This window comes from Octodon degus, unplaced genomic scaffold, assembly GCF_000260255.1.
Source record: "Octodon degus isolate 3935 unplaced genomic scaffold, OctDeg1.0 scaffold00069, whole genome shotgun sequence".
In the NCBI taxonomy this organism is placed as follows: domain Eukaryota; kingdom Metazoa; phylum Chordata; class Mammalia; order Rodentia; family Octodontidae; genus Octodon; species Octodon degus.
The window spans coordinates 6,917,457-6,931,367 of NW_004524645.1; the positions used below are offsets into that span (position 1 = coordinate 6,917,457).

At 34.9% G+C, this 13,911-nt stretch overlaps 1 protein-coding gene across 5 annotated transcripts in view; it reads left to right on the plus strand.

Moving 5' to 3' along the window:
- Positions 1–12,470, plus strand: part of Glra2 (glycine receptor alpha 2) — a 270,770-nt gene extending 258,300 nt beyond the window's left edge. Inside the window, exon 10 of one of the 5 annotated variants that reach the window (XM_004635060.1) lies at positions 12,076–12,354. In XM_004635060.1, the coding sequence (XP_004635117.1) occupies positions 12,076–12,354 (279 nt within the window). Of the gene's footprint in view, positions 1–12,075 lie in introns of all 5 variants that reach the window. The other 4 variants (XM_004635063.1, XM_004635059.1, XM_004635061.1 and 1 more) reach the window with 4 other exon arrangements.
- The last annotated feature ends 1,441 nt before the right edge of the window (positions 12,471–13,911 follow it).

A 13,911-nucleotide genomic window follows, 5' to 3' on the forward strand; every position in this document is an offset into this window, starting at 1 on the left:
TTTAATGAAATCCCCAACAAAATACCATCAACTTTTTTCATATAACTGATAAAAATAATTATAAAGTTTATATTGAAGCAGAAGCCTCAGAATAGCAAAGCAATCCTTGGCAACAAGAGAAGAAGTATTTCAATTTCAGACTTCAAATTACACTACAAAGCTACAATAGTAACAACAGCAATTGCATTGGCACAAAACAGAAATGTGGACCAACGTGGTAAAACAAGATGCCAAAACAATCCCAACCACCCTCATCCATCTAATCTTCTAAAATGAAGCTAATAATACACACTTCAAGAAAACTTCTTTAACAGTGCTAATAGGAAAACTGGTTATGCAAATGCAGAAGTTTCAATCTAGACACATAACTCTCAGCCTGTACTAAAACCAAACCTAAATTGTTCAAAAACCCAGATATATTAAAAAAAAAACAGAAATAGTACATGTGTTGGAGGAAAAACTTGGTAAAAACTCTTGAGTACACAGGCAATAACTTCCTGAAGAAAACACCAATCACACAAGAAATAATACCAAGAATCCAATCAATAGATGAATAGATAAAGAAAATGTGGACTATATACAAAGTGGAGTACTACTCAGCCATAAAGGAAAATCATTTTGAACACAATGTATGGATCTTTAGAACATAGTACTAAATGAAATAAGTCACAAAAGGTCAAATATTGCATAATTTCTCTAACAATAGAAACACAAAATAGAAATAATTCAATGACCAAAATAAAAGAAAAATGTTAAGAAACAGGAAGAGGGCTGGGCAGATAGCTTAGCAGAATTAGCACTTGCCTGGCAAGCAAAAGGGCCTGAGTTCAATCCCTGGTTCTGCCAAGAAAAGAAAAACAAAAAGACAGACAGAGAGATAGAAATGAGAAAGGGATTTGAGAAAAGAAGAGAGGGGAGGAGAAGTGAGAGTTAAAATGATGAAGACGCCATATATATATATTTTTTTTTTCATGTAATTAGTATGCATTGTAAACATGTCCTAATAAAGGAATTAAAGCACCTGCAAGCAGGAGCAGCAACCGGGTGTTAGATCCTGGGCCTGCATGCTGGCCCTGTCCCTGGGGCATGCTGAGACAGAAATTGAGACTGGGTGTGCTACAGTGCCTGTACTCCCCACTCTTGGGAGGATGTAAACAGGCCGATCACTATGAGTCTGATCTAGTAGTAGTGAGACACTGAACACCCTGTAGACCCTTCCCTAAAAAAATGCATATGCAGTTACTAAAATAAAATTTTATATCTTATTTTAAAATGATACTATGTGAAATTATTGATATATTAATTAGCTTGAATTAATCATTCCTACTAAGGCATATTAAATATCACACTGTACTCCATAAACATATATAGTTGCTTCTACTAAAAATAAATATAAGCGGCCAGGGAGATGACTCAGTAGAATAAGCGCTTGTCTGGCAAGCTCAAGGGTCTGAGTTTAATCCCCAGTTCCACCAAAAAAAAAAAAAAAGAAAGAAAGAAATTAAAATGAGCCTTCTTTTACATTAGGCTCCCTGTATGATTGACATGGTATAATGGCATTAATATGCTTAGCAATTTATTCTTTTTTTTGTATTTTAGGGGAGGATGTTCAGGGTCTCACTACTTGATCAGACTAATAGTGATCTGCCTGTTTACAGCCTCCCAAGAGCTGGGATTACAGGCATGCACCACCCCACCCAGTCTCAATTGCTGTCTCAACATGCCCCAGGGATGTGGCCGGCATGGCAGGCCAGGGGATCGAACCCCAGTCCCCTTCTCCTGCTTGCAGGCATTTTAATCCTCTGAGCTATTTGGCTGACCCATCAATTTATTCTTTTTAAAGGAGAGGATCTACCAAACATGCTCTGATGATCCTGTCCATCTGAGTTTATGAGTTGATACTTTAGATATTTCTCAGATATGAATAAAGTTACTTACAGTCCCATAATGGACATGGTCATTCCCCTGAGTCTCACTGTTATTTAAGAGAATAAACCTTTGCAGACTAAAAAGGGCTTATTTTGAATTTTTTAACTTTATTCCAGTTTGTGCTTGGGATTTAATAGCTTTTTTTGTTAGTTTTTCTTTATCCTCTTTCCTTTTATCAGTAGCTAAATGCTTAACAACATCACAACTATTATAGATGGAAATCTATTTAACTAGATCATTAGATTTGTTATATTTCTAATTGCCCTAAGAAACTGTTATCAAACTTCGTATCATCCTCCAGCTTTCCATAACAGTTGCCTCTCTCTCCTCCAACCCTTCCAGATGTCTCCTTGAGACCATTCCATGTTTTGACTGTTGCCTGGTCCTAGAGACAATACTACAACATTTAGGCTTTTAGTAAAGTATCAATTATCTCTCCAACTGTCTATTAAGACTTGATAAAGGGGCCAGGGAAATGGCTTAGTAGAACAAGCGCTTGCCTGGCAAGCGCAAGGCCTGAGTTCAATCCCCGGTTCCACAAAAAAAAAAAAAAAAAAAAAAGACTTGATAAATCATCCAAAATCGTAGTGGCTTAAAACAACACTGATAAAATCATTGTCTATTATGGTTTCTGTATGTCAATAATTTCAGATTTCAGCTGAGTTGTTCCACCTCAGGGTCTCTCTACTGGGTGTAGACAGTAAATGAAGTTGGAACACTTTGGACATAGCAAAACATCTTTCCTTTCTTTTATATTCTCAATACATCTGAAATTGTTCTCTACATATGGGATGATTTGTGTTTTTACATCATAGTAATATGAGGGCAGCCAGACTAGTGATGTAGTGACTCATGGTTCACAAGTTCCAGCAAACTAGATTAAAGCTTCATCACTTATTACGGCCTAAATTCAGAAGTTATTTAATGGCATTTTCACTATATTATCCTCATTACGAGCAAGACACAAGCCCACTCAGACTCACAAGGAGGGGAGACAGACCCCTTGTCTCATTGGGAATAGTGTCAATGACATAAGAAAAATACATGAGATGGAAGTCATTGTTGTCATCTTTGGCAAACACAATGTGACTTCCACAGGAGCACATAGATGAGAAAGAAGTGTGAATTGCTCTTCCTGCCTTTTTTGACAACTGTCTTAGTTATATTTCTCGTTTCTAAGACAAAATATTCAATTCCCAAAGTTAAGAGAGGTAAGATTTATTTCAGCTCAAAATTTGTAAAGATTTCAGTCCATAATCGGCTGACTCCAAGGCAGGCTGGCAGTGCAGAGGGGCATCACAAGGGAAGTGGGCAGGAGACAGTAAAATAGCAAGCAGTGCTAACAACAAAATTGGGTAGAAGCAGATGCTTTTTTGTGCTTTTATCTCCCATCCAGGCTATAAATTTATTGATTGTTGTCATTCATAGCCAGGGTGGGGAATACTTAATCCCAGCATCACACCCTTATCCACATTCACACACCCTAATCCACCCACCTCTGAAACTCCCCACTTATGATGGGCAGAAGGCTTTAGAAGGACATGTAGTATGAGGACATACCACTTGTGATCCACATGGCCATTTTAAGAAGGCCCCTGGAATACATGTATGGGGGTCCCACCTGAAAACAAAACACAGCTGCTCTATAAAACTCATTTTAGCCTACTGAGCTGGATATCAGTAATCATCAGCATCTTGGCAAGGATTAATTTGGAATTGCCAATTATTTGCAAATATTTCCATATCTAAGGACTCAAGGAGTATTTAAAATTACAATTTTAGATGGTTTGGTCATTGGTTGATTTTTTTTCATGAGCTGCCTTCAGTAGTTTTTGTATGTGTCCTATAAACAGTTTTATGTGGAAAAGGTGGCCAGTAATAATTTAATGTACATCTAAGTCTATGCCTCCAGGTGAGATTTTTCACCTGAGTTTCAGGCTATACATACAGTCACATACTCCAAGTTTTCATTTGACTGTCTGAAGGGAATACCTCAAATTCATTATCTTCCCACAACCTAATATGATCTACTTTTAGTGTCTTCTTTCTTGTTGAATGCCATCATCATCCAGCTAGTGGTTTAAGCTGGAGTTAAGTTTGACATCTAGTAACCCAGTTTATTTTTTTTCAAAGTTTTATTGATAAACAGATAGCAATGAGACAGTTTCAAATCAAATCGGAAGTACAGTTTCAACAAATAATACACTGCATATATTCTTCTTAGTGGTTAATTGCTGTACAAGAAGTGGACTTGTGATCCTATTTATAAACACCATTAGAACAAATCATTCTATTCATTAAGAGAATGCAACTATATATCTATCCTAACCACTTTGAATACACAGATACAAAATGGACATTCATCGGTATACCCCATTTTTTCTAAGTTCCGTTATTGAATATTATAGGTGTGTAAACTCAGCAAAATATTCTAAAAGAGTCCAGTAGCCCATAATAGCATTGGGTCTTCTGTTTAACTGGCAATGTCAGAAATTATTGACCTGAGTCCCCCACAGCCCAACATAACAGCATGGCTTTAATTCCTATAACACAGTTTAGAAATGTGCATGTGTATGTATGTATTTCTGTTTGGCTGTATGTCTATATATAATTTATTTGCTCATGGTAATTTTCCTCACTAGAATGTAGGCACCAAAAAAGCAAAAGGTTTTGTTTTCCTGTTCACTGCTGTATCTGTACCACAAATAAGAGATGCTAAATAAATATTTATTTAAAATGTGTACAGAAAGGGCAGGTGCTCAAGAAAAGAATCCCAGGAGTTTCTTCTTCAAAAGTCAATGATAACAATATCTTCCATTGAAAAAGAGATGATTTATTGATATGATTTTCTTATAGAAAATCTGCTTTTCATGATCTGCTCAAAATGGCTAACATGTTAATTCATTTCACCACATGTCATTAAGTAACAGGATATATTTGTTTTTCTTTATTTCAACTAATTCTTGAAAGCTTATTAATTTTTTTTGTATTTAAGACAGAGTCTATAGGGCCTATATGTTCTCACTACACAGATTGGACTCGTAGTGATTCTCCTGTTTTCAGCCTCCCAAGTGCTGGGATTACAGACATGCGCCACAACACCCAGTCTCAATTGCCTTTTCAGTGTGCCCCAGCGACGTGGCTGGCACAGCAGGCTGAGGATTGAACCCCAGCTGCTGCACTCTGCCTTGGCAGGTACTTTAGTCCTCTGAGCTATCTGGCCAGCAAAAATCTTAATACATAATCTTGCATGGAAGCCACCATAGATTTGATAGGGGCAGAATTTCATGTAGATCAAACATTTTTAGTGATTTTGGAATCAGATAATTTTGGGATCAGACAGACCTAGATTTGAATCTCAGATTCAACATTTACTATACTAGCAATACAACTCCAAAATGTAACTTCCGTGTTCGGTTTCCCTAGGAATCTGGCAACTTGCCAGGTTGCTTTGGTGATAGATTTCAGTGTAGTTTTAAGTGCATGGCACATAGCCATTGTCAATAAATTATATCTATTTATTATTCATATCTTCTCATAAGGCCTTAGATAAAGAGGAAGAAACTGAGACCCAAAAACTGAGGAGAATTTCCCAAGACCTTCCCTGTTCTCTGCATCCAGGTGATAAAAAAGCCAAGTTTACAATTAAGCATCATTCAGCCATCACACACTTGGAGGACTTTTTCATCAAAATCTCACTATGTTTCACTTCACACTGTTTCGTAAGGAAAACTGGAGACTCCATTATTTCCTTGCGTTGATTGAAGCTAACTATGAACTTCAGTTCCAACTGAGCAATTTTCTGTTCCAATAAAAGGGAGACTAAATCTGATCAAAGAATCTGGGTAACAGATGCAATGGAAAGATCCTTTATTTTCTCCTCTATAGGGCATAACAGAGCAATCAGAGATATGATTTTTAGTAAAGCATTTCATTGTTTAAGTACCATGTTGTTTCATTTTGTTGAAATCATTTTATTATAACAAAAAATTCCCCAAAATGCAATTCTGATGATCTTTAAATCCAATTTGAGATCTAGACAAAAGTTAGAGCTAACAGAAGAGTGATTACATTTTATAAGTACAACTGATACATAAAGTAAATAAGAGTAGATAATAAATCTCAGATGAATTGCAGTGTGCAATACAGAAGTTGGCATGTACTAAAACTGGTGAAATGACTCATTTTCTACTGAATTTAATCAGAGAATAATGAAACAGGGTCAGCTAGAAGTGTTTACTGCTCAATTATTGACGTTGCTAGATAAGCAGCAATAATAGCCTAATTGGATTCCTAGCTAATTAGAAAAATGGAAAATATGTGCCTAAAATTCTTTCCTTATTAGCAGAGTCTGACTCTTCCTGTGAATATGCTCAACTACACTGTGTTTCCGATTTTTCTTTATTCTAGTTTCACTTTCCTCATGACTGAAGCTCATCTCCATTTTGCCCTCATATGGGAATCTTACCATCATACTACAACATTTTATTCTGAACCTGCTAGAAAAGCAGTTAGGCATTCACATCAAAATTTCACATTTGTTGTAGTTGTGTTTTCTGAATCAAAACCATACCTGACATTGTGGATAATTTAAACCTGTGTGTTTAAGTCATTGAATGAGTCATGTCAGATCCTTAAACTAGCAGTCATAATACCTGCACATTGAAAAATTAAATGGATACTTTTCACTTACAATAGATTTACTTTTGTAGTGGAAATTTTTACATAAATTATTTAATTAGCTGCAATGGTGCTTAGAAGCATAATTTGAAATACTGTTTTTTATGGTGGAACCGGGGATTGAACTCAGGCCCTTGCTCTTGCCAGGAAAGCACTTATTCTACTGAGCCATCTTCCCGGCCCCTGAAATACTGTTAAATGAATAAGAAATGTATTTTCCACTATTGAAGAAGCCCTCTTAAAATGATTTGTTCATTATTCAGTAACATTTATTAAATATACACAGTTTACATGACAATGTGCATGTGGCATCTTTCTATTTAGCTCTGGTAGCTAATTGAATGAGTTAATCTCTTCATTTGTCCAATGACAGTGCATAGGAAAAAGATACAGTAATTAAATGAATGAATCAATCTAGAAAGCAATATGAATGTGTATATTTAGGGTTACTTTTGTTTTATATGCTAAAAACAGGTAACTAACTAATTACCTTTTCTAGTCCCTTAGATGCTTGGTTCAAAAGGAGAGTGATATATATATATATATATATATATATATATATATATATATATATGTGTGTGTGTTATATCATACATATTTAAATGTAATTTAATTGTATTGTGAAGACTAAAAACAAGCAAAAACAAATAGAAAAAAGATAAATAGGGTAACATACAACAATATATATGTTACAGATTTTCAAATAAATAGGAATATCTAATTAACAATGGTTGTTATATTATCTATTTTTATCATCACATCTGTTGTTCAGATTAACAGATTTAATTATGCAAGATTGGGGAAATAACTTTCCACTTGCTTTCAAGAAATCTTAATTTTTTCCTTGTCACTTTGAACTATATATTTAATTGTAAGTTTCTATAAACTGTTAAATGTGAGAACACCAATTTGCAATTTTTGAGTTATGTCTTCCGAATCAAAATCATACCTAACCATGTGAATAATTTTAAATGTATGTTTAAAAGTCATTGAATGAATGCGAATAATGTAAACCTGTATGTTTAAAAGTTATTGAATGAATCACTTGACACCAAGGAGAGCAAAAAAATGTACAATAACTTTAAGCAGTACGGTAAATGTATTTTGAGGGATTATTTCCATTTGAAAAGTCATTTTAGACTTAATGATATAGAATAGGTTTGCATTTTAGAGATGGACGTTTGAAATCATCAAGACCATTAGTTTTCAACTTTTTATATTAGAGTCACTGGATTTTAAAAATATGTATCTTTAATTCTCATCCCTGATTTTTATTCGGTTAGCCTGATAGGGGCTGGGAGAATGGTTCAACATATACATAGTTTTAAAATTTCTCCAGCAAGCAAAGCTGAAACCCACAACAGTAAGACACCCTTGACATTTTTAGTATGAAGTCCCTGAAAGTAGCTTGCCTAAGGTGAATACAGCTTATCAGCCAGTCTAGATCTGTCTTTGCCAAACAAACCGACACCATTTGTATTTTACTTATACAGTGGTTGGGACCCAATTACCAATCTATAGTAGTTGGTTAGAAAGATCAAGACCGTCTATACCCAGTTCAAATCCAGTGTCATCCTCCTAACAAGCAGTATGTTTTTCTTGCAAATTACTAAATAGGTATTCAATGGTTATGAAGATATTATAATGATTAATATACCTGTTAATTGCACATTTTTTAAACTTCCTTTACTTGAAATGTTTACATTCATATAATATATCATTTATATTTCAAGGAAAAGAAAGGAGACAATATTTTAAATCTAAGTCCAATTTAAGTCTTCATAATTGATTTTACATAGCTGCAGGCATGTAAATTATTTTTTGCCAACTTCCTCATAAAATTTTAGCCTTTAGGTTAGCTTCTTTACTGAATTCTGAAAATTCCATGCAGGTAAAGCCCTTTTGCCCAACTTCATTCACTGTCTCCTAAAATTTGTTCCTCTTAGAGAAAACACTCAACAATTAATTGCTGAATGAAAAGTCATTTATTACTTTTTATTAAGAAATGAGGGGCTGGGGAGATGGTTTAGTGGGATAAGGGCTTCCCTGGCAAGCACAAGGGCCTGAGTTCAATCCCCGGTTTGGCAAAAAAAAAAAAAAAAAAAAAAAGAAAAAAGAAAACAAATAAGACAGACTGCCTTGAACCAACTTGTATAGGACAATTCCACATAAATAAAAGTATTGCAGACACAGTTTTATAATGTGGTTGTCTCACGGCTATTTTTCACAGGGGCTTTGGCTTGAATTTTGTGACTATAAACAGTCTGATTAAAGGATATAACAAATGTTTCTATTTTTTACACTGGATGCATTCATTAATAAGAATTACTAGTGTATCAAATAAGTGAGCAACTTTCTAGCCTGATTTTCACAGAGACCAAAATCTACATGACAGAGTGTTTAGAAGTTATTCACACATGTTAGTCTACCATCTCAAATTACAAGTTATTGCCACATTGTAATGGAATATTATCCTCATCAGAGATACTGTATGACAGTGACAATGTTGATAAACCAAGGGCTGGCCCTGAAGACTCTTGAACTTTCTTCTTTATTTGCAGGCTACATGTACTTCCCACAGAAGGAAGTGACACCTGATTAGTAATCTAGCTAAATGAGTGACATGGAAGCCAATCTGTCCCCCTTGCAGGTTATGCAGTCACCCATCTGAGCACATATACTACAATCTAACCAAACCATTCAGAAATTTTTGAACCTTTTTTTAAACCATGTGATCTCTCACTCCTGAGTTTATACTCAGTAAGTTTAATTAACTAAAATACCTCTTCTTCCTTACCTATCTTAGGACATTCTGTTTACCTTACAAAACTCATTTCAATACTCAAGGTACAGTTTGTTCTTTCTACACTTTTTGGGTTATAGTTAAACTCCGATTGATATATTAAAAGTTTATTTAGTATGGCTTTTGCATATGGTTGAAGGCATTACCAACATGCAGTTAACATTGATGAAATATATGTCATACAAAGTTTTCTTGTGTTTTGGGAAACGTAACTCTCAGCAGGTGGCCCGGGTCCTTGCTTCAATGATAATGGAAATTAAACAAAGGTGACAGCACAGATTTATATACAAAAGCTTTAGTTGTAAAATAAGATAAAGATGGAGAAGACTGGCTTGAGAATCTGAAGGGAGCACGGTTCTGTCAAAGAAAATCAATCTTGGCTGTTGATAAATCAAAAGGAACAATTAATACTTATTTTTTCTTCTTAATTTTTTGACCAATTTTGCATGCTTATGTGTGGTAAGACAACAATATGCAGTGTAACACAATTGTTGAATTTCTTTCCTTTTGTTTAGTGAAATTTGGTATCATTTCTAAATTTTTTCCTTTTAAATATTTTAAAGACTAGGAAAAGTGGGCTAGGGAAATAGGTCAGCACAATAAGCACTTGCCTGGCAAGCGCAAGGTCCTCAGTTCAATCCCCAGTGCCGCAAAATAAATAAATAAATAAATAAATACATACATACATACATACATACATACATACATAAATAAACAAAGACAGACTAGGAAAAGCAAGAAAACAAAAAGAGACGATTTTAATAGGATGCTGTGTTGGACTAGGGTCTAGTTCATCATTTGCTCAGTTCTTATGTCACCACTCTGAGAAATCCTTAGGGCTTGAGGGGTAAATCAGTGTCCAGGCACAACTCCTCCTGCTTGGAGGAAGGCGTTAATCTCAGGCTTATGGAGGGATTACTAGAATCCAAGATGACCATAGGTTTAATGCAATGACTTGAGATTTATAGGTACCTATTCTAGAAGGCCTGGAGCAAAATGTCATAAGCTCTGGTAGCTGAATGTCTATGCATGTTTTTTTTGTTTTTTTGTTTTTTTTTTTTTTTTTTTTTATCTTGATGTCCTAGTTGCTAAGTGGGGTGAGGTAGGTTAGATAAATTTAGGACTAACAAATTTTGTATTAACACTTTTTAGACAGGCATTCATTTAGTGATTAACCTGCCTATTTGCAGAGCTCAGTAGGGGTATGATCTAAAATTTTAAGGTAATAAAGGGGACAGATACAAAATGAAGACAGAGATGTAAACTTTTACTCAGTCTTTACTCACTCAGTGCACATCTATAGACCCAAGTGAAGGTTTGTTTTGCTTTTGTTTTTGTTTTAGCAAAAGTTGTGGTAAGTCTCTGCTTCCTCTACCTCAGAGAGAAAACAAATCATGTTTTTAATTAGTAACAGATTAAAAGCCCACAAGCTTATTTGTTCTCTGTACCTCTACAATGATCCCCAGTAGTTTTACTTCCTCATTAAGTTTATTCTTGGAGACACTATTCCAAAGCCATGCTTGCTGTAGTAATCTATCTGGTTATTCAGCTTGATAGGATTGTTTGGAAGAGTGATAGGGTAGGGAAGCATACATATTATACATTCAATGGGTAAACAGGTCTTGAGTTAGGGCCCAGTAGTGGCCTCTAACTATCATATAACCATTATTATTATCTCACAAGATAAAGAATATAGCAGGGGTTGCACTGTATTGTGAAAGGCAGTAATCTAATTACAAAAGATGATCCAATCAATGGCTCTTTAGGGCTACATTCATTTCAATTTCAGCTTTTCAAGCCCAACATTTGGTTCCCTCTTTTCACTCAACCATACACCCAGGTCCTGTATATTTGTCTTTAAGGCTATTTGCCCTTTACACTAAGAAAAAAATACATTTTTGATTTTTTTAATTTAACTAATGAAGAAAAAAAAGAAAACAAAATATTGCTGAAATCAGCTGAAATGATGTACGTTTAAATGTGGTAGAAATGATTCACTAGCCAAAATTTCAGTGTTAAAAATCAAAGCCGGAAAAATGAGCCATGGTAGAAATATTCACACCAAATAATGAATATTTAATCTCAGCTATATAACCGAAATGAGCTAGAGCATGTGAAAGGTTCATCTTAGATGTAACATTAATTTTAAAGTGAAAGCTAATGGAGAAGCTGAGCTGTAGATGGGCTATGATACTAAAAGATTTTTTCTAATTCAGAGCCAGGTTTGTAGGAAAGGCTCAGTAAGATGTTTTAATGAATGAAAGAATGAACAAATAAGTGAATAATTCTCTTCACTGATAAGCAATGTAGTACTGCAATTTGAAGAATTAGCTGTAAGACAATCTATTCAAATCCACAGATTAATAAGCTACATTTCAGGGAAATCAATACTAAAATACAGTATAGTGTTTATGTTTGGTGCTGAATTAAAATGACCAAAAAGTCATTGCTCTTACCTTCACTTTCTCATGCTGAGAAGTTAATGAACTATATTTGTTCCATGAATAACTAGGATGAACTTGAAAAAAAAAACCTCCCCATTCTAAATGCCTCCTACACTAACAATTAACCACAATTTATCCTTTTAGTTCTGAAGAATTTTAAGCATCTTATACTGAACTTGATTGACAATCAATTTCTGCTTCCTCTCTTTATTCTCCCAGGAAGAAGATGTGACTCGTGAAAGTCGTTTTAACTTTAGTGGTTACGGGATGGGTCACTGCCTCCAAGTGAAAGATGGAACAGCTGTCAAGGCCACACCTGCCAACCCACTTCCACAACCCCCAAAAGATGCCGATGCCATCAAGAAGAAGTTTGTTGACCGGGCAAAAAGGATTGACACAATATCTCGAGCTGCCTTCCCACTGGCCTTCCTCATATTCAATATCTTTTACTGGATCACCTATAAGATCATTCGTCATGAAGACATCCACAAGAAATAGATGTGCCCAACATATGCTGGGACCTTCTCGCCTAAGTGTTGTGCTTGTAAATACACAGTGAAATTGTCTTTATATCACTTTGACAGAGAAAAAGACTGAGGGAGGGGGGAGGGAGGACTATGGGGTTGGGTTTCCTGGCACCTACATGAAAAAGTTATGTGGGCAATGAAGAAAACTGTTTGCACAAAAGTAAGATGTTGCAGAATCACATATTCATAATCTCCATCTATAGTATGTAGCATTGCTCCTTAAGATGACACATCAATCAGACATGACATGCAGGGTCAAGTTCTCAAGGGCTGACTATCTTTTGGTTTGGTTTTGTTTGGTTTGGACTAATTCTGGTACTGAAAAAGTAAGCTTAACACACACACACACACACACACACACACACACATACATACACACTCACACCCTGAAAATGCTTACTATTTGACCGTAGTAATTAGTCTATAGTGTGTCGAGGACCAAACTTTTTCAGGAAAATGCTGCCTCACTTTTAAAACAAGCCTCCTAAGCTATGTTCCTTACAATGTCCGTAATTAGTGTTTCACCCAAGGAATCCTTTCGTGGGTCGTAAAGTATTTCTACTTATCCAAAAAATGACAAAAAACAACAATGACACAGAACAGATTTGTACTTTACTGTCTATGTAGGTGTGCATTTTAATATTATTTTTCTTTCCTAGATGTAATTTTGGGGTTTAAATTGTGTATTGTGTAATTATTTGATAATATATCCTCGTAAAATAGATGCTCATTTTATTTTAGATCTGAATCAGTGCACTCTGTCTCTCTTTCACTCTCTCTCTCTCTATATATATATATATACATATAAATATAAATATAAATTTTTGCTATGTTTATGTGTGACTTGAAGTGCCCAAGTGTGACTTAACAATTGCAGCCATTGGGCAGTGGCATTTCTGGAGATGGTGTGTCCTGAATGGTGTAGCTCAGATTAGCTTGAACTTCCCATTTCTGCTCTCATTGTAGATGTAACTTCTAGTCCTAATGTTTGACATGATTTCTACTGTCAATCTAAGTGAATATCATTTTAAATATCCTTGATTAACTTAAGGAATTTTAAAATTGTACTGTGATTTTCATATCCTGTTGCCTTTTTGGTACCAGAGCTACGTGGTTTAAATTCTGGCTACATGTTTTACGTATGAATAAAAGACGTATTTTTGCTTACTCAGATAAAATGATATCTGTAAAAACATAAGGAAATAATTAAATTTTACATGTGCTGTAAACGGGTTATTTAAAAAAACATTTGTTCAATTTCAATAAAGCTAAGTGTGCCACAAACTTTTTTTTAAATTTTTATTTATTTATTTTATACTGGGGATTGAACTCAGGACTTTGTGCTTGCCACTAAGATATATCCCTGGCCCCACATACTTCCTTAGATTCTCCATTTTTGTGCTTAAATGTAAATCTTTTAGATGACAATGATAATTTGCATTTTAGGATCTTGTCTTCCTCACAAATTTCCTTGAGACAACTATTCAGCTTCTTTGTTGATGGCTGTAGCAATTACATGAAGAAAAAT